Consider the following 21,804-nt stretch of genomic DNA (forward strand, 5'->3'; position numbering starts at 1 on the left):
ATATATTTACAATCTTCAAATGTATTGCCAGTACATAATCCGATTTTAATATTTCTACTTAACTGATAGATGGTCCTATTGATAAGTAATGAATGCTTTGGTTTATTGAATCAATACATTTCCTTGTTTCCTGAAATACATCTAATATAGTTTATAGTGTTTAACAGAAGAGTTCATTTTCAAAAGTGGATCCAAAAATGTCACAGGTGACATATATATGGAAATATATAAATATGTTAAAATTTAGTTGCAAGATCAGTGTCGGTCCTGTCGATGTCAGCGCTCCTGTTCTTGTAATTCAGTTTGTTGAAGTCCTCCATAATCTCTACCATTGTCTTTCCTTTGGTCTCTGGGACAAAATATAAAAGAAATGCTGAACTGAAAAAGGAGTATGCCACGAAAATCAGGAAGCAGAACTGCCCGAGTCCACTCTGCATGGAAACACAAACAGAGTGTTAAAGAGCAGAGCTCACATGATGCAAATGCATTATTTGGAGGCATACACAGCAGGTATCTCACCACAACGTAGCCGAACAACATCCCCACCAGGAACATGCAAAGCCAGTTGACCGTCCCGCTGATGACGTAAGCAGAAGGACGCCAGGCCTGTAGGAAGAGGTCCGCAGGAAGAGCCATAGACACGCCAGCTTAAACAGGATTAAAAGAAAAGTGAATCATCCAACCTCTATGTATGAAATGTTTAACTTTTGAGGTGAACAAGCAACAGAAGACTCACAAGGTCCAAGTCCATAAATGCAGATGACACAAAAGATCAGGGCGATGTTCATGTAGGGGATCCATGAGTACAGATCCTGTAGGAGAGAAAACATGTTTAACATACTCTCAACAACACAGAGTTGAGTAGTATGCACTAGTGAGGTGGATTTACCTTGATGGACAGCATGATAGTAAGTACACACATGGTGACACCCATCAGTAGATAGCCGTAGCCCATTAGCTTCTTTCTGCCGGCACGATCTATCAAGAAGGACTGAGACATGTTGAATAAAAAATATTTTGTTCTTTTTACCCATTTAAAAAAAAAAAAAAATCTCATATTGAAATTTGTTAGTTGTGTACAAAGGTTTTATCCCAACATACAAGAAGAAAACCCTCAAATGTAATGCACAGACTATTTCCGCCCCCTTGAAACCTACCAATCCCTCTCGTTACCGACTTAAAAAAAACATTTTAAAAATACTACAGTGCATTTTTTATTCCAGTGACCATGGACCAATTGAATGTAAAATGGATCCATATTTTCTTTAAATTACCAGAATTTTGTACTAATTTCTATTATGGTATCAAGTGTTACCTTCACTGCTGTGCAACTATTTGCCCTTTGGGGACAAACTGATGAAAAAAAGAATGCAGTTATGAACGTGGCTATTTATTTTATGGATATCTCTTTCCCAGTGTTTTCTGTGCCTCTCAACTTTGATTTTTTTAAAGAATATGTAGCCCTCGTTATTCTCACCAAACTTGCAGTACTGAATATTATTATACAATATTGTCATTATAATATTATCCACACTCAAACCCCAGAGTTGAGACTCCTTTGAGGACAAAGCGGGAGTCTCTTTAGGTCTAACTTCTTTTGTACTGCGTCGTTATCTTCCTTCACGTGTAATTTCATGATTCGGTTTTCTGTAACGTTGAAAGAGATACTTACACACAGCGTTACCGTGATGAGCTCTGTTGCTCCAATACCAATGGCCAAGTAATGCATCTGGTCCTCTGGCACTCCGGACTCACGGAAAATGTCAAAGGCGTAGAAATACAGCTGGACGACAGAATTAAATATTAGACGCCATTAAACCGGATGAAGCAGAAGAGCCAACGTGTAGCTATATGTGAACATACAGCGTTGATGCCGCAGAACTGAACACCAGCACAGGGGATGATCAGAGTCAGAAGCTGCCATCTCACACAGCGAGAGCGGAGGACGTCCAGCACAGTCTTGGCCTTCTCTCCCTGTGTGCTCTCTCTCTCTTTCTCCATGTCGTCCAGCTCCAGCTTTAAGTTTTCCTCCTGCCACAGCCACTGCAGGACTTTGACATGCATATACAAACACATCCCGGATCATACTCGGGGTTTAGCAGCGTGGTTTGGTAACCTGTCCGACTTAACAGAATTGATAAGAGTGGATAAGAGTTCACATTATTTGAGCTGAAAGGTCATCGTTTGTTTTTGTTTTAGTAAGGTGAGGTAAAAAAAAATTAAAACTGTATCTACATTAAACGTTCGATGCAGAGTCTGCCGTGTCACTCACCTTTTTTGCTGCCTTCAGTGTCTCCTTTGTCGATGTAAAGGTATCGAGGCGTCTCGGGGAAGAAAAGCAGTGTCACAAACTGCAGGATGGCAGGAATACCACTAACAGCTAAGAGGTATGGCCACATTTCTTCTGTACCCATCATCTCCCTAAACAGAGTGTAAAACAAAGTCTGATAAGTAGTAGGAAAAATGAGGTACTAGATCTATGAATGCACACGTAAAATACAGTAATTAAGATTGCTTAAGACATCGATATGTGCTGCTTGAAGTCTGGAACAGGGTTAGGATTAGGGGGTTAGGGTTAGGGGGTTAGGGGGTTAGGGTTAGGGTTAAAAAACCTAATCTGATTTTTTTTTATTGTGTCCGGAAAGAACAATTTGTAACTTGGCCTCCTTAATAAGTAAGGGAGTAAATACTGTAAGTGTCAACAGCCAGTTCTTACTTGATGCCAATTATTTGCCCCATGACTTTTCCAAATCCAATGAAGATTGAGCTTGTGAGAGTCATGAAACCTCTGAGTTTCTTTGGAGAACACTCCCCAAGATACATGAGGTGTACACTCAAGCCAAGACCTGTGGAGCAAGACAAGGTTAAAAATGGAAAGACACAAAAAAACATGCACGCTTCACATCATCAGAACATACCGACATTATATCCGTAGAGAAATCTTCCCAGCAAGATCATCTCGAAAGACTTGGCCATGCGACTGAAGAGCATGATGAGGGCTGCGACGATCGCCACGACGTTGTTGAACAGGAGGGCTTTTTTCCTGCAGCGAAAGAAACACCAAATGGAAATGATATTTATGTTGATAGCAACCTGCAACATTTACTTCTATTAAATAGTTTAATAGTTTCTAGCTGAGACTCAGATACGATTAGCTAGCCTACCACCACCTGATTAGCTTAGCTTAGCAAGAGCTAGCGTGGATGCATCACTACCAGCACCCCTAAAGCTGTTTAAAAACCGCTTATATATAATTCTTTATACAAAAAACTAAATGTAAATTTTACATGTTGTGGTGTTACAGGTTTTTTTTTTTTTTTTTTTGCTGTTTCCAGTCTTCATGCTCGGCTAAGTTAACCATCTCATGACTGAAGCTTCATATTTAACGTACATACTTGAAAGTGGTATTCTTACCATAACAACACCTGCAACTCAAGCGGTTGAGAATCATATATTCGCACCAACAGTAGCTTCTTTGCCAATTAGCTTTTATTTTGTAGCTCAAAAAGTCCCCTGATTCCGGTCTGTTGTTTTGTGGGAAAGCACTTACAATAGAGTATAGACCAGATTAATGTTGTACTAAAACTGAACATTGATGTTTTTCATTTGCTTCCAGTTTGCTAACTGTACTTTAGGCTCCAAAATAAATAATTGTCAGGCCTAAGAGGGATGTCAAACCAGAGATGTCAGCAAGTAATCCTTGAGTGTTTGCTATTAATTAACAACTAACCCCACAGAATGTGTGTGTGTGTGTGTGTGTGTGTGTGTGTGTGTGTGTGTTTGCACATACACGCGTCTCACCTGCCGTAAGTGACAGGAAGGCTGCCGCTGTGAATGGCCCCGGCCCAGGCTCCAAGACTTAACACAGCCACGATGAAGGACCAGATGACCTGGTTGGTGGCGTCATTCACTGGAGCGCCGTACCTGATCAACCACGTGTGGTTCACAAAACTCTGAACGTGCTGCAGAAAGGTCAGAGGTCAAGAGACATTTTAAAGAGTCTTCTGATTATGAATCAGAGCTTCAGATAACAATTCCATCACAGGGAAAAATACAATATTATATACAATATTAAATATCCTGACTTAATGACTTCACTCCTTATACTACTGATATTATACACTTTAGCATTCAAGTTACTTGGCCAATAATCGGAACACATTAATTTAGAAATAAGAATACTTATGATGATAAAGTGTCCCATTCCAGCCCATTTTTACTACATCGTTTAATGAATATAATAAACAATAGACTCAATTAAAATAATCTTTAAATCAGAGGTCTTCAGTGTTTTTCCGGACCCCAAGGCCGATAGTGACCCAGTGGAGGGACCCCCTATTACATATCGTATAAAATTGTGTTGCTCATTAAACCGGTCAATAATAACGTGTAGTGCAGCCTATAGTGCCTTGCATAACAGTACTTTGTAATGATGTATGTTTACAATGCTAAACCATTCAAATAATAATTGTTGACGGATTAATATATTTATTGAACATATTGTAATTCTATATTGGCATTTCTACATCACAATTTCTCATTAACACAATTAACAATTAACCTTTATATATGCTTATTACATGTTATATTAATGTTAATGTGTATTTTTGGACATTTTAAATTTTGAAAGGGCATCAAATTATTTTGGGGACCCTGTCTGTAACTCTGCGGCCCCTCTAGGGGTCCCGGACCCCCTGTTGAAGATCTCTGCTTTAAGTAATAATACCAGCATGAAAATAAAACTACATAAAATAAATTGTAAAAGGTGTTTTCAAATGATTAATGTAGAGTAAGTTAAGTGAGAGAGTTGTGCTTCAGTTCACACGGCAAACCTTTAAGGTAGGCATTCTTTACGTCGGATTAATAGAAATCTTACCACTGCTGGAGAAGCGATGACAGAAACCTGAATCCCATACTGAAAGGACCCCCCAATTCCCAACACCAGTGACAGCAGATAAAGCCTCCAGAACTGCAGCTGAAATGTAAAGTGGACATTAAATATACAGTAATGTCATTTTAAAAAACACAATTAAAACATTTAACTGGACATATAAATCATACGATAAGATTATAAAATATTAATTCTTATTAGATAAGACTCCTTAAGAGTCTGACCAAGTCTTCAGTCTTGAGAAGGGCTTTTTATACAGATGTTTGTGACGTGTCATCAGAAAGCATTGTTCCGTTGTTTGTGTAGACGGAGAACTTTGTCCAGAATGTGGTGTTTGAACCACTCATCAGTGTCCATAGATCCATATTGACTTGCCAGCTGTGCTGGTGTCACAAGATAAATTTTACAACTCATGTAACACATGACATGACATAAGTGCAGAATATAGGTTACCTCATGACACACATGGAATAGTATGAGTTAAAACTACTCAAACTACTAATTTTACTACAATGAACTACGAAATGAAAAATTCCCATCACAATGACTACTTTTATATTGATACTTCAAGCAGATTTTGCTAATAATAAATGGGTATGTAGAAGAAAAATAGTTCTTTCATGAGTTTTATTCACGGCACAGCGGATACAGAAGTGAGTTTGTGGCTAGGAGTGTGTGGTTCTACATCTGAAAAGGTTTTTGTTGTTAGATATTATTAAAGGCCCGTATTCATAAAGCGAACAAAGAGTTGCTTCTACTAAATTCGAAGAAAATTCTTAAAGGTTTCCCCTTAATGTTATTAAAAAAACCTTGGTCAAAATAAAGGTTATTCACAAAGACCCATCATCCTCCAGAGACTCATTTTAAGAGGAATGAGAGTTTCTTAAGCAGAGGAGAAGATAGTGGAAAGACAACGAGGTAGAAGAAATATTCCCCAAACACTGAATGGCTGTGTTTCAAAAATAAAAGCGATCACAACAGTGAGATATTTTTTCCCATAAGTGGAAAAATGCAACAGTGTTAGCTGATTTATAGATTCACATATGTAGACTGGCCAGCAGTCAAAGTGGCTAATTTTAAAGAAGGCCTATGACTTAAAATATCATTACATACTATAATATTCATAATCACACTGTCTTAAGGAGACTAAAATCCATAATTAGGCCTATCAAATTCAATGTCCATTCTTTGCTATCTTTAATTGTGCCCTCAAGGACCCAATATTAAGATTTTATCAAATACTAAAACCATTTCCATCTACAGATATAGTTTTGCAGAATTGATAGTTTTGCTTGCATGTATGTATGCATTCGTTACTACACACACGAAGTGAACTAACGTGTTTTATAAATACAAAGTACGAAGGACGAAGTGTTTAAAATACGATGGTTCACTGGTTGAGGTGGAATCTTTTTCTTGTAACTATGTTCACCTACCTTTCTTGATGCACTGTCCATCGTTGCCCTGTGCCGGCTCCCTGGATGCTGGCTGCAGAATGGAGCATCTTATTTAAAGAGTAACACGTCAGGAGACTTTGGTTGTCCATTCATGTTGTTACAGTAGGATCAGCATGCGTGTGACGTGCGTCACAGGGATGAGCAAACACTGCACTTGATTCAGCCTGGTCTGTCTGGCTGATTCCTGTGATTGTCATGAGAAAGCCTGGTTAGACATTACTATAAAAAAAAAAAACTAAACAGAACACACATGCAAAAGAATTGTATTATAAGATTATGTGAGATTATGAGGGGAATTATTTGCAGCATACTTAAGGTCACTTGCAGTTTGTACATTACATTACATTACTAGCGCACAATAAAGAGGCACTGCGCTGATTTTTACACATGAAGATCAGGTTACTCATTGAGGGAATTACAACTCATCCACAAATGTTGGAGATACATTAGTAAAAGCATGATTTCAGCCTGGACCGTGATACTTACAACATTTGATTCTCTGGTCTGAAAAGCAGAGCCAGACCATGTAGGGGCTTAAAAATGATCAATAGTATCTTAAATGGAATCCTGTAACAAACAGGGAGCCAGTGTGACTCAGCCAGGTCGGTGATGTGTTTCCTGAGGTGTTTGTGAGAAGTAGAAGGACAGATGACCCTGATGATGTCCTACTGATGTCACCAGGTGGATCTCACCTTGGGTTTAGAGACTTTTAAAAATATATCAGGAAGCCTGCGATAAAAACTCTGGTGTTATGTGATGTTCTTTCTGATGTACAACCAACAGTGGAAAATAAAACTTTCTTTTGACTCCAAACCAATTGTGTTCAATGTGACTTTATTACTGTATTATGTATAAAGTGCATCAAAGATAACATTGCAAAAAGCAGATTTTAAAAGTGATCTTTATATAAGATATTTTTATTTGCTTGGAATTAGATCATTAAAACAAAAATGTACAATGTAAGGCATTAACAATTGCACTTATTCCACACATGTAAAAACAACTGCAGATTCCAGTCATTAGAAGCACAGCCTAATGATACATTTTTCATGAATATTGTGCACGTTGATGCATTCAGTTTATATTTAATAATGTGTAAAGTGACTATTTGTTTCTATCTAAATACAGACTTTGTGATTTGATCCAGCACCGGAAAGACTTGAGTAATCTGTCATTTAACTGGCGGGCCTGATGCGCAGATTACTCTGACCTTTGACCTTCTAAATGACAGGACAAAGCAAGGACATAGCTTTTCGTGTGGATAAATAACTCTGCTGGTGACACGGATGACAACTGAATAAAATGTTTTGCTTTAGTGAAACATTTTATTCTTTAACTAAAAAAAGCTTTCCGTGTTTTCACAGGCCATTATACAGTAGTTTTAAATACTATTCCAGGTCAATCAGTGACACCAGGTAGCAAAACATAAGAGCATGTTGTGAAGACGTCAAAGATAATTCCTTCAAAACCTCGTAAAAGAAAACACACTCGAGATAATGAGTAATAATAGATTCAAGTTGCTTTCAATGATGTGAAAATGAGCATTCACCACATGTTGCACATCTCCCAGCTCCAGCAGATGAAAGTGAGGCATACAGTGGATGTGACCGTGTGTGTTTCAGGAGAAAACGTCCGTCTACAAGGCTGTAGAATGACACACTTCACCCAGCTGATACTGAGCTTTAGTTTGTGACGCACACTTTTCATCCTGGCCTTTGAAGTTGAGCTTGTGGAATTCACTTGTGATGGTGAACAGAGACTTCCCCCTGGTCTCAGGCAGGAACAGGCCGACGTAGAGGGCAGACAGCAGGCAGACCGCTCCGAAAGGCACAAAGCAGTACTCACTCAACCCGCTCTGCAAGAGAAAGGAAGCTGTTAGACTGATGTTATGGCTGTAGATGACTACTAAAATGTGTCTCATTCAACTCCAACACCACCACTGTTTCCTATTCTACATGTATACATGTCCAGAATTCCATATCTTTGAACGATCAGAAGGACCAGAGATAAACCCGTGTGCATCCTGATAAAAGGTCCCTGATTTCCTCAGTTTCAGACTCTGAACTCTGGGAGACACTAGAGGGTGCCCTTTCCTATTTCTAAGAAGTCTTTAGTGTTGCATTTTAACCAGCCGGTTTGCTTGTAATCCAACCCCCTTTAAAAAACAGCATTTAAAGCATGTTTTTTCTGCATTTTTGTCTGTGATTAGATGTAGTAGAGATGAGACAAGAAACAGGGAGGGGGTTGTCAGAATACTAACTATAAACCAGCATGTTTTAAACAGTACCTTTGTTACGTAACAATGCTTTAAGTATGTACACTTATATATGAAACTGTTTGTAACGCTTGTTAAATGGATTGGCGTGACACACTGACCACCAGAAATGGAAAGATCATCCCAATGATGAAAAGGTTGAGCCACATCATGGAGCCGGCGATCATGTAGGCGGCTGGCCGCGTCGTCTGATTGAAGAGCTCTGTGGGCAGAATGCCAGTCACTCCAGCTGAGAAAGAAAACATATGTGGATCAGACTTTGCTTCATCATCACATCCTTAGAAAAGGAAGGAGACATACATTATTGCCTTATCAGTGCTTTTTAAACTGCACTGAAGATGCATGACTAAAATTAAAGTGTACAATTCCTCCAGCTTGAATCGTTTCATTATTCATATCTTGAGATGACATTTTGTTTGTGTGTTTCACATAAATACCCAACATAGAAAACTGACCTGGTCCCATGCCGAAGCTGAGAATGTAGGTGAAGATACAGGTCATGCTTATGTATGGCATCCAGGATATATAATGCTGTTAGAATGAGGGGAGGGAAGTAAAAACAAAAATCACATTCACTGTAGAAATCTCAACAAATAATCACAGATATATTGAAGATAGATGCATGATTTAGCATGAAGTTAAATATGTATGTTATTGTGTGGGTCAATTAAAGTGACTGATACCTCGAACAACAGAGCAATTGTGAAGACAACAGTCCAAACGGTCATGAGGATGTAGCCTCCCATCAGCATGAACCTCCGACCTTTGCGTTCTATAAGCAGATTCTGAAAACATCAAAAATATGGGAGTCTATATATTAATTAAAATCCAGAGCAGAAGCCACCAAGCAAATACAAATCAGGAACTTCTTTTTGATGAATGCATACATATATGGATTGTAACACAGTAGCTAGCCCTACTTGTGAGCAGTAGGCTAAATATGTAGTTTGAGCTAGCAGCAGGCTGGGCATAAAGAACCAAGGTGGAAGTGTCCCCAAATTAAATAAATATATAATAAAATATTTAGTGATTGAAGGGTGTTTTATCAGACTATTTCTTGGCCGGTTGCAATAACTTCTTGAACTCCTGGTTGCCAGGCAACCAGTGGAGACAATTGACCAGGACATTGCTGTTCCAATCTGAACCAAGTACTTTTTCTTGTTGCTTTTTTTCGGTTTCATTGTCATTTTAAGCCAAATCATGACGTTTTTTAATGTGTGTTCATATTGTTTTAACATTATAGTGTTCTCATCTGTGAAATGAAATGTAACACCTGTTGTATGTACAGTACATGTGGCTGTTTATAGTCCTTACTCTGTGTTAAAGCTTTGAGTGGAACACTCACAACAGTCCCCCCCTTGCCTCTAGCAGCTTACATAACATGTGCTTTAATGACAAATACTTACACACATTATACAGGCTGTGAATTCACATGCACCAGTGCCAACTGTGATATATTGGATTTTATCATCAGATATTCCAGCCTCCTTAAATACATATGATGCATAGAAGTAAATCTGAAAGAAAAAAATGCAGAAGAAAATATTAGAGTGCTGCAGAGCATCATTGCTTCAACTCTTACTAAGCGGATTAGGCCAGCATTTTGTACAAAGAGTGACTATGTTACTACCCTGCCCCCGTCCCTAAAACTGCCAAGCATGTGGTTAAAAGCCCTGAAACACAGGAGTGATTAGTCGACATTTTCTGATGAGAAGGCAACTTGTTGCACCTTTAATTTAGACCTGTTTTTAACTCTCATATATACATAGCAAAAAATGACAAGCCTTTTTGTCAAAGCAATGAGCTCTAATCACACAAATATTCCATGCCAACACAAGGGACAGTGGTTCATTACCACTGTACATTATTAATGTGACCCGCAGGAACGTAAAGGAACCCACTCATGACACCGCTGATGGATCATCTCAAATTTCTAATCAACCTTCTGACATGAAGGCCAAGATAACATCCGATACTGTTACAGTAGCTCGGTATCAGTGACACTGACCCTCATGGGTTATACAGCATGTTCTACAGAGACACACAACACACTGTGCCATTCTTTTCTCCTTACCGAGTCGTTACCACAGAGCTGCATGGCACTGCTGATAATCATGACGGAGATGAGCTGCCAGCGCACCGAGCGATCAGTAAACAGCTCCCAGGGTCGCCGGGGCTTCATGCCTTTGGTCTCGGCCTGTTCCTGCAGGATCTCATTGAGCTCGCTGCTCTGGACCTCACAGCCTCGCAGCCGTCGCAAAGCTGACCAAGTAAAAACAAAGCAACAACTTAAATGACCGTAGAAGTTTTTGTTCTGTTGTTCTCTGGCACAACATCTTATTATTCATTGTATGTTTTCATTCAAGCAAAAGTACCAAAACTACAATGTATAAATACTCCATCACAAATAAAAAAAACTCCTGCTTTAGTAAAAGTACTGACCATCAAAATTCAATCAATATATCAAAAGTAACAGTTGAGTTGGATTTTTCTAATTTGAATTTCGGCCCTTTTTTTTTTTAGGAAATTTGCAATTAGCAATAAAACAAAAAAGGTTTGGTATCTCTGGTTAATTTTTTAACAATGCATTTCTTTTATAGACATATCATATGTTTTTATGATGTAAATTCATAATATTCAAAGTAACTATTAACTGCAGCTATCAGGCTAATGTAATGCAGACCCAGAACACGATGGAGAGACTATACATCTTGTCTGGCTCGAGGTTCCCCAAGAAGTATGTTCTCTTTTATTCTTATTCTGCTGCATTCGGGACTCTTCTGGGCTTCAGCAAAGAGCATTTGGACCCCACATGATGGTGTACCATGTTCTCATTCAAACACTGCCACTCACAGGCCTGACACAGAGAGAGCAGACAGACCACAGCAGGATGAAACATGCCATGGGTTGCATTCATTCAAGATCCAGCACCTTCCTGCAGGTGTGGATGTGTTTATTTGTGATTTGGAACGTAAACGGCTGTGAAACAATAATAAAATAAGGATTTATTCTTCCAATTCGTGCATCTTTCTTCGCTCCATTTCTCTTCATACATTCTCTAGCTCTCTCTTTCTCTCTCTCTCTCTCATTTGGTTGTTGAGCTGGAGAGGAGGGCAAATGTTGAATGCAGTATTCACAAACAGTTAATGTGCTGAGATACTTTCCACCACTGGTTTGTCATATGACAGTACCCACCGTTAATACACGCCTCCTTGTCCCCCCTGTCGATGAGCAAATATCTGGGGCTCTCAGGGAACCAGGGCAGGGTAAGGAGCTGGATGAAGCCAGGAATGGCATTACTGGCAAGTAGATAATGCCAACACGACTCACATCCTAGAATCTCTCTATGAACGAATAATCCAGGTTGTTACTGAAGACGTCTTTGAAATCTACAAGCAAATGTTTTTTTTTTCTTGTAAAGCCCATTTTCACAAAAACAAAATGGCGTACAGTGTCCATACCTGAGTCCGACCACCTGTCCTAACACAACACCAAATGCTGTGAAAACTGCCGATGACAAGGAGACCGCCCCTCTTAGGTGCTTTGGTGCACTTTCTCCAAAATACATTGGTTGTACATTCATGCTGATCCCTGCAAAACACACAGTGGCTTTCTGTGAAGTTCATCAACTTTCTCCTAAGTGTTAGGTAGTTTTGTTGTTATTTCTTACAGCAGTATATCAGGTTTTTGAACATACCGGCATTTATTCCAACCAGGACACGGGAGATAAGGATCATCTCAAAAGACCTGGCAGCTCTGCTTGTAACAGCAAAGAGTGCTCCAGTCATGAGGAAAATGTTGTTCAACAACAGACACTTCTTCCTTGGGAAAGGAGAACATGACAAAATGAGTAGATTGCTCACAAAATACCCTGGGCCTTGCATTTCACCACACTAAAGGGACACCATGTTGGTAGATTCATTGCATTGAAATCATTCATCTTATCCCCAAATCAGATTCTACTGGCATTATCTAGGTATTTATTTCCTGATTTATCCCATTTCTCTGAGGCATAGAGTTCAATTATTGTACATTTTAATGTTGTGCATCAGCGTCATTCCCACACACACACACAAGCACACACACACACACACACACACACACACACACACACACACACACACACACACACAGACACACACACACACACACACACACACACACACACACACACACACACACACACACACACACACACACACAGCATCAAATGTGTATTTATCTGCCACTAAATGCACTATTTCCCAATTTGAAAAACATTGTCTAAAAACTACGGTGCCCAGCTGTTTTAGGATATTATTTAGCCTTTTTTTTTTATTAAAAATGTTATCAATATAATATGGATGCATATGTGTTTCTCTATATCATCCATCCATATATGCATGTACACAGAGGTTAATTATCAATGTCTTTGTGTGCATATGTACCAACATTTCAATCATTTACTTTCTCCACGTTGCAACAAACATTTCAAAGTAGCATCCTATATTACCTCCCGAAGTGGATGGTCATTGGTCCTGCAATGAGAGCCCCCGCGAAGCCCCCCAGCGAGAAGATGGAGACGATAAACGACCAGACCAGAGTCACCTGGTAGTCCTCCAATTGGATGTCCCAGCGGTCAAAGAACGTCTCATTTATAAACGTTTGAATAAACTGGAAGAAAATATGAAACGGTCAACCATTAGAGTCTCACTGGAATACCCAAAGAAAAACACAGTGCAGTGGTTAAAGCTGACACATATTAACTCTCAGTCTCGCAGAATCAATTTGCAGCATTTAAAGAAAAACGTAAATTTTATATAAAATGACCAGAATAAAACACTAGCAGAATAGTTTGTTGTCCAGCTTAATGCAAATATGAAGACCCTGTACCCAGATTTCGTTTCTATCAATAAATATTACAGTTGGACACGTAATAGCATAATTCTTGTTTGTGCTAATTTGCACTGTGACCAAAATGTGAAACTGCTGCTCTCTAACAGTGATGCTGGTTTGCACAGCTCAGTGGGACCTGGACCACACACACAAAATACACTTACAGAATGAATTTACAACAATTAATGTTGACTTAGCAGCTGGGGACCTAAATTAAAATAACTTAAAACACACAGCATTGTCTGTGAGTAATTAAATATACCTATATTTCAACCCTTGGGAATGCTGGAAACTCAGCTGCTTGCAAACACATACATTAATGCAAATTAGACTCCAAAACTTACAGTTGTGGGAGAATTCATTATGGCGAGGTTGTAGCCATATTGAAGAGTTCCTCCAAAGGCTGCCGAAGCAACCATGAGCACCAATGTCAGAGAACTGCTCTGTTTGTACAGATAGATATATAGTATATATATTAGGATATACATGTTGATCTCAAGTAGCCCACTACTTTGCTAAAATCACACACTCTCCCCTTTGATTTCTTCATTTACAGTAATCATGCAAGACAGACAATATTAGAATAAAACCTGCAATAATATGACAATATGACTTCTTCTTCCCCTTCTTCTCGTTAAGTCTGAACATTCTTTTGTTGGCCTACTCAGATAGGTACAAGTAGAAATACTGCAGTGTAAAAATACTGAACTCCAAATGTCACTCAAGTAAAATATTCCAAGTACGATCATCAAAATGTACTTAAAGTACAAAAAAATCAAAGTACTCATTATGGAGAATGTTCCATTTCAGAATAACACGTTATATAACTGAATTATAATTGCATTAATGTGTACTTTAAAGTGTAATTGTTATTAATTGTCATTACTTCATGTGTTGCTGGGTAGTTTAACATATACAATATATTGTAATGTATTAGTTGAGATATATTAACTTAATCTGAGCTGATATGTAGTGGAGTGAAAATTAGATTTACCTCTGAATTGTGGCATATAAAGTATAAAGTAGGACAAAAACATTGGAAACATTCAAACAAAGTACAAGTACCTCATAATGATACTTAAGTACTTGAATAATGTACTTAATTATATTCCACTACTGAGTTGTTTTGATGTCAATGCAAGGTCATGTGTAAAGCAAAATCACATTAAATAAACACCAGACTGCAGCACCTCGTAGGAATCACACAACTAGCAGGTAATCCAGCAAGAATCCACTGCACACTGCTACTCCAGTACAAACCAAGCAAGAATTCGGGATTAAAGTTTAAAATACTTCTCGACAGTAGAATGTGCTAATTTACCTTCTGTGCACCAGCAGACGACATCGTTCATTGAATGAGGTAGTACAAAGGGGAAAAATGTAAAAGTGACTTGATGAAGTCAGACAACAAAGCACACAGCCCACGGCCGGAGAGGTTGTATTGAATAACCCACCACATAAATAACGATCCCTTGCGGCACGCGCTCATGCACGCGCATGTGCGTGACGGCCTCTATTGGCTGCAGTTGTGTTACCCAATGAAGCACAAATGAGTACGTAGATGAATTATTTGCAACAGTCTTGATGCAACAGTCACAAAAAAAAAACAAAAAAAAAATGATTTACTCACACTGCGTGTTTTAGAATAGATGTCACGCACTGTTTTCCCGTGTGTTTAACCTAAGAACAACTACGCATGCGCAGTGACGTTTGTGAGGTTTTCCATCCAGCAGCAGGTTCAGGTGCAAGGAGGTGGATGGTCAGCATCCAGCACGGCGAGAGGTTTCACTTTATACAATAATGTTTTCAATAAATCTGAGGTCATCTTCAAAATTAATCTAATGTTATAACAATAATAATAATAATAATAATAATAATAATAATACGTATTATCATTATTATTATTATTATTATTATTATTATTATTATTATTATTATTATTATTATTATTATTATATTTTAAACACATTTAATTAAAAATAGTTTTGCATTATGGCAAATGGAGTAGGATGACACAAATTACGCTTAAACGACACCTCTTAAATCGCCTACAATAAAAACCATAGTTGTGCCATGTTGACGTCATAATGAGATGACACCCACTCTTATCAACCCTCCTTCTCTGTCTCTAATTGGTCAGCCTCTGACAGGATTACACGGGTTTCCTCAATTGAACACGGTGAAGTTAAACGCTCGGACATCCTGCTGGAGACTCTTGGCCAAAAAAAAAGAAAAAAGAAAAGAAAAAAAGAACAAAACTCGACTACAATTACTTTTCTACGACAGTCGATCAAATGTGTGTACATTGCGTTGGTCGGCACTTCTGCGCTGTGATCCCAGGATTCCATGTTTCCCGTGCTGATGGTCGCTGCTGCTGCCGTTCCGACACTAATAACGAGTGTGTGTTCCTTCACACACATTGCAGAGAAGATTCCCGTCAGTTGAAGTGAGTGTCGACCACAAGTCGTCATGATGACTCGGATTTTCTGGGATACATTTTTTCTCATAAGTGGTAAGTAACTTAAATTATTTAAATTTAATGAGAAGCCTACAATACCCCTAAAATCCTAAATATTGTATCCCTGGTACGTTTTATTACTTGATGGTTTGTTGTCTATGATGTCATTGATTCTTAATAGTACACAATTTAGTGCTCAATATATTTCAAATTAAGTGTTATATTGATGGATATCATTTTTTATAGTGGAAAAAAAGAACAAAAATCATATTTCTTACCATTTAAAACAAAAAAACCCCATCTTTTTTTACAACCCCTGCCCTCGCCGTGTGTATTGTGATTGCGTGTCTTCACAGGACCTGCTGTATGTATTTATAGTGCTCCGGTCTCATCCTTTTAGTTGATGCTTGACCCTGTTACTATTGTTGGGTAGCGGTTACTCAATGAAGCATTGATATCACATTGAAGACGGAGTCACATGATCATATCTATACGGGGACTAACCCTCAGCTGGATTTGTGACACCTGAATGTCCTTATGTTGGATGAAAATCACACCACACACACAATATATATTTCTATATGCCGTTTAGTATGTCTGTGCTCAATGGTGAGTTTCCAGTGAACTGTTTGGTGCTTTTATATTTATATTTGTGGTGATTATTATTTATTTTTCTCTCTGCAGGTTCCCTTTTTACATTTGGAGCAGGACCGAGCAATTCAACAATAATTGAAGCCAGTATTTCCGTCGACTCCACCGCTGCTCTCGGCACCCTAACAAGCAGCTCTGCATCAACCAGCAGCAGAAGCTCCACCACTCCAACTATCACACCTACGACAACCAACATCCCTCCGGTTGGGAGTAAGTCGAAAATACAGTCACCTTATGAGGAAATGGAAGCGGAAGTTCAAGCTCATTTGCAAGCCAAACAGACCTGTATTTCATATCCAGGGATTTGCTTTTATTTCTATATTTTATAACAGTCATTTATGATCCTCTCTGCAGGTTCCCTCTTTACATTTGGAGCAGAACCAAACGATTCAACGATTACCGAAACTGGCTTTCCCACTGATACAAACTCCACTTCTGCACCGAACTCCTCGACGAGCAGCCCGGCGACGACCAGCAGGAGCACCACTACCGCGACTACGCCGACGACCATCCCTCCAGTTAAAAGTAAGTCTCGGCACAGTCGTGTTATGGCAGGATGCAGGAGACAACACTTGGCTCAAGGTCAAGCCTTCTGCAAAAACAGACAAAAAAAGGAGTCACTGTGTGTCAGATAAAATGTGTCCTTGTAGCGCCTTGATCCGCTCCCACTTCAGCGTTTGTTCCACAGCAGGAATTCTCATCACTGTAAAGCTTGCCATTGAGTTGCAGTGCATCAACGCACAAGTGTTCGCTCTTGAAATGAGCGGTATATTTAGCGGTATCACAAACGCTGCAAACATGATCAGGGGGGAAATAAACGCCTTACACGCCCTAAAGGCTGGTTTCTGTCTCAGCGTTCCTCTCGTCCGACTGCCAAAAACTTGCTTGGAAATGGGAGAGGGCTTGGTAGGCAGATGCCTCGGGGACAACAGAGGGCTTTCACAGAGTCTGAAAGAAGGAGACAATACATGTAGGCTGCAATCCAAAAGCCCATTTACCGTCGGAATGGAGTGTGTGACGAAGGCCGTAATGCAGCTATCTGTCTGCATGTTCATCCTCCTTCCCACCCCGAACGCAACACTGTGCATCTGTTTGGCCCGCATGCTCGGGGAACACTGACTTTTGTTTGAGTCAGTTATGCAGGAATTTGTGTGACTGTACAGCTCACGTGGAAGAAATGACCTGTTTTTGTCTGGGCTGTTCATTTAATCGCGTATTGTTGGTCTGTTGTTTTTGGCAGAGAGAAAACTGATAGTGTTGCCGGGAGGGAAGCTGTATTAAAGGATTTAATTTCTGCTAAAGGAGTGTGCCTGCAGGGATGTGCTGAGTCCTAATGTAGGGTTGATGGACAGAGGTTTTGTTTGCAGCGTCTCACTGGGACTTTTCCACCAGGACCTTTCTTGACTCTTAACTGTCCCTCCCAGGTACAGTGAGAGATGTAAGCCACCACAAATCCACACGCAACTGGTAACAAAAGGCTTCAGTCTACCGTTGGTGGCGTGGGTGTCAGCTTTAGGATTTAGTACCCGCTGTTTTTTCAGGTCTCTGCAGGCTTAGGTTATTTTTAGATTTATGATATTTACCTGTGTATGTGAACTAAGTGCACTTGGAATATTCAAATTTTAAGGTAAAATTCATGGACTGAAGGACTTGGTTGATGGTACTTCAAGTGTTCCTGTCATTTCACGTGACCCACTTAATTATGAGTAGATGTGTTCAGTGGGAAATAAATCTTGCTATTTCAAAAAGCCCTTTATGTTTCTCTGAAAATGTCAACAATGTCTTGTCTTACAACCTTTTACAGAGTTTGTGGCGGCAGCGGTTCGGTCTCATTTCGATGACTGTCCGGACTCCCACCACCATTTCTGCTTCCACGGCACATGTCGCTTCCTGATACTAGAGGAGACGCCCGCATGTGTGTGAGTTGTTACCGTATTAAATGTAAAAAAGCAGCACTGTGGAGTTGTCTGACATTCACTAAACCATAGTAGCTTCGCTTAGAATGTAAAAAGTTATAATATTGATATCATTTTACATGCTTTTACATTTTTGGCATGTAAAATTTTGGTATTATAGCATTTTAAAGCACTTTGGCCGTTATTATGGACTGGGCTGTGCTGAGCGGTGATGTCTAACATCATGTTAAGACAGTGAAATCCTAACATCTAAAGTTATTTGGGACAGTAACGGTCTCTGTGTTTCTCTGTCATCTGTTTTTAAAAGGATTCCTACATAAATCAGGTGCTGTATGACATCACATCTATGTTTTAATGGGTTTAAAGAGTTAATGCTGTAATAAATGTAGTCTTCAGTATAATCAGACGACTGTAAATAGTGACAGATTCATATCATAATAATATAAAGTGAACTTTAGCTCCGTAGCAGTAATATTATTCCTCATGTATGACATCAGTGGAGTTTGACTGATCTTAGAGAGAAGTGTTGGGACTTCCTGTCAATTAAATACCGATCCCATCCGCCCCCAGCTACGTATAAAATCTATTAGCTAATTTAATGTTCTGTCCTTTCCCATCCAGGTGCCATCCGGGGTTTGTTGGCATGAGGTGTGAGCATGCAGACCTGCTCGCTGTTGTAGCAACCAATCACAGGCAGCAGGCCGTTGCCACGGTGCTGGTGTTGTGTGTGATCGGGTGCGTTCTCATCATGGTGCTGTGCACACTTTTACAGTGAGTAACATTTTTGTGGCATATCTTTCATATTTTACAAACTATAACACAGGTTCACTGCGATCTTGGCCTGCATCGTGTTTTAGGATGATAATCCCGCAGCGATATGTGAGTTTCCCATGAGTGATGATGAACTTGATGAGTTTTGAGTACTTGTTTTTTCCTGTGCAGTTGTTGGTGGAGGCAGGACTGTCGCAGGCGGAGTCACGCACATCATCACGTCTCAGAGAAGCATGGAGCATCCCGCCATCCTCCTGAGAGTGGTACTTTATGTATTTGTATTTCTTTCATTTCATTTAAAACTGCTTATGTTATATACATTAGGGAACGAGGCGGGAATTAGCTGGAATTGTCAGGAAATCCCATGAAAACCAATCACAGTGCAAAGCCCATTTGATCCCATGGAGATGTAACACTTAACAAACAGGTCACAGATATATAATTTCACTATCAGAAAAGATGTTAAAACAGGTTTAACTAATGCATGTGGACTATTTTCAGAAGCTGGTTGATCCAAATTTGGTGCGTTAGTATTTCCAGCAACAGGACGGTAAATGTGGGATTGACTCAAAATAAACTACACTATACATGTTAAATATTTGTCACAATGTTGGTGTAATTGTGTGGCTAAATTGTGTATTTTTTCATACAATTTGTATAAAATAATGGAGCTTTATGGCACAGAGGAAGTTAAATCAGGCGCTGGATACACAGAGATGAGCTTTGTTGACAGTAATTTAAATATACAATACTATCAGCTTCATCCTTAAAAGGTCTTGTGATCCTTATGAGAAAAAAAACCCTACTATTTATTATTTCTCTTCCAGTGGTTTGAGAAGACATCCTGCTGGAACATGAGCTGTTTGCATCACGGCGTGTTTTTTTTCTCATCCATCCGGCCACAAATCGTCAGGATTGCATCCAAAGACGTCTTTCCACGTCTCATCAAGTCGACCTGGCAAGAGAAGAAGAAACGTTATCGCCACTGTGGCGAAGGTAGGCCTGCTGGATGCTGGAGTTTAAATGATCCGTGACATTTCTCTTTTTTTTCTCCACTGACTGGGACGTTTGACCTACAGCGCCGTAGGAACGCGTTTACTCCACTCTTTGATTCTGTGGGAATGCATACAGAAGTGCAGCAGTTTGTTTGAAGCTCTGAGGATGAAGCTGCTGCTAAATCCTACATGGGGGAAAGTTCAGTGTCCAGATTACTCTTTATGGATGCACTCGAGGACGTGAGAAATGATGTGCGAGACCATTAATCATCCTGTGGAGGAGAAAGGTGTTTAATTCTGGTCTGCGGGACGACAATAATTCATTCAAGTCAGAAGACCCCAATTCCTATTTTTGTCTTTTAATAACTTTGAGCACTTTTCATCAGAACCCAAGCACGGAGGACATTTTTAAGATGGTGGGGGCAAAACCGATGCTTTAATGAAGTTTTAGTGTCTGTTTTTAAAGAAGGAACTCACTTCACCTGACAGGAGTAGGGATTGTTTTAATGGACTGACTGCCGATGGATTCAAACCGTGGACTTCAATCACTAACTCTCCACGCAGAACTTAAAACTGTTCCGATATTGTTTCGTTGATTTGACGACTCCAGCATTGTTAATGGAGCTGAAATATCCTACTTTTTTATTCCTGAGCTGTACTTGAACGTGTCTTGAAGGCGTCTTTCATTTGCAAGCTATAACCGTACCGACACACACACCCCGGGTGTTCACTGCACTTATTGTTTAATGTAGTCACTTGAAAAAGTGTCCGCATAATAAGAGATGCCAAATACACTTTGGAACCTTGCCTGAACGAGCACTGAAGGGAAGAGGCACACCATTAATACACCTAACCATGCATGCTTGTACTTTTTAAAAACACCAATCACTTTTTTTTTATTTCTAGAGCGGTGTGTTATAGCATTGTGTCTGCTTTGAATTTAAATCCTTTTAAAGAGAGAAAGCGCCTCTGAACGTTAGTTTAAAAGATATATTTAAGATTTTCCCAATAATCAATGAGGGAAAACAAAACGATGATATCTAACAGACTCGGATATAAAGTGTGTGTGTGTGCTTTGTGAGAAATTATGGAACAAAAGAAAAATCTAAAATGAATGTGATGGTATTTAAATGCTAAAATGACTGAATGGATGATACACTTGTCCTTGTTTACAGTATGCGATGATGCTTACATTCAGATGTTATCATGTGTAAATATCAGACATTAATTCATATATACTGTATATAGTGTCAATACAAAATCATCTGAAGAGTGTGATCTCACGCATTTACCCTTTACTTTGTCAGATGTATGTTTTCACCGTTGGAAAGCTTCTCTTATCTGCGTTTGTTTTCCAATACAGAATTAAAATTGCAATAGTGTGTGTGCATATATTTCAACTGATGTGCTCCTCGACCAGCTGCTCCATCTCTTGAGTGTGTCTGAGTCATCGCGTGACCTTCTTTTCACTTCTGAAGCTCCTTCCTTTTCTCTCTCTCTTTAAATACCCTGATT

General features: G+C 39.3%; 3 protein-coding genes across 3 annotated transcripts; 1 reads left to right on the forward strand and 2 right to left on the reverse strand.

Annotated features, from left to right (window-relative positions):
- Positions 1-34: 34 nt before the first annotated feature.
- LOC311032212 (solute carrier family 2, facilitated glucose transporter member 11-like) lies at positions 35-6,430 on the reverse strand. Its single transcript, XM_084038847.1, has 12 exons — positions 6,328-6,430; positions 4,877-4,975; positions 3,802-3,962; positions 2,919-3,043; positions 2,717-2,846; positions 2,273-2,421; positions 1,864-2,051; positions 1,673-1,783; positions 890-991; positions 737-812; positions 520-647; positions 35-431 (listed from the first exon to the last, which is right to left on the reverse strand). The coding sequence occupies exons 1-12, from the start codon at positions 6,346-6,348 to the stop codon at positions 237-239; spliced, it is 1,485 nt and encodes a 494-aa protein (XP_083894973.1). The 5' UTR covers positions 6,349-6,430; the 3' UTR covers positions 35-236.
- A 745-nt stretch (positions 6,431-7,175) lies between these two features.
- Positions 7,176-14,948, reverse strand: LOC311032201 (solute carrier family 2, facilitated glucose transporter member 11-like). The gene is made up of 12 exons (XM_084038836.1): positions 14,820-14,948; positions 13,843-13,941; positions 13,116-13,276; positions 12,321-12,445; positions 12,085-12,214; positions 11,819-11,967; positions 10,698-10,885; positions 10,030-10,140; positions 9,307-9,408; positions 9,079-9,154; positions 8,725-8,852; positions 7,176-8,203 (listed from the first exon to the last, which is right to left on the reverse strand). The coding sequence occupies exons 1-12, from the start codon at positions 14,841-14,843 to the stop codon at positions 7,985-7,987; spliced, it is 1,512 nt and encodes a 503-aa protein (XP_083894962.1). The 5' UTR covers positions 14,844-14,948; the 3' UTR covers positions 7,176-7,984.
- Positions 14,949-15,550: 602 nt separating this feature from the next.
- On the forward strand, positions 15,551-21,629 carry tgfa (transforming growth factor, alpha). The gene is made up of 7 exons (XM_084038933.1): positions 15,551-16,010; positions 16,641-16,817; positions 16,962-17,132; positions 18,412-18,526; positions 19,145-19,294; positions 19,466-19,557; positions 20,122-21,629. The coding sequence occupies exons 1-7, from the start codon at positions 15,968-15,970 to the stop codon at positions 20,127-20,129; spliced, it is 756 nt and encodes a 251-aa protein (XP_083895059.1). The 5' UTR covers positions 15,551-15,967; the 3' UTR covers positions 20,130-21,629.
- The last annotated feature ends 175 nt before the right edge of the window (positions 21,630-21,804 follow it).

Source organism: Eutrigla gurnardus, assembly GCF_963514095.1.
Source record: "Eutrigla gurnardus genome assembly, chromosome: 2".
NCBI classification, from domain to species: domain Eukaryota; kingdom Metazoa; phylum Chordata; class Actinopteri; order Perciformes; family Triglidae; genus Eutrigla; species Eutrigla gurnardus.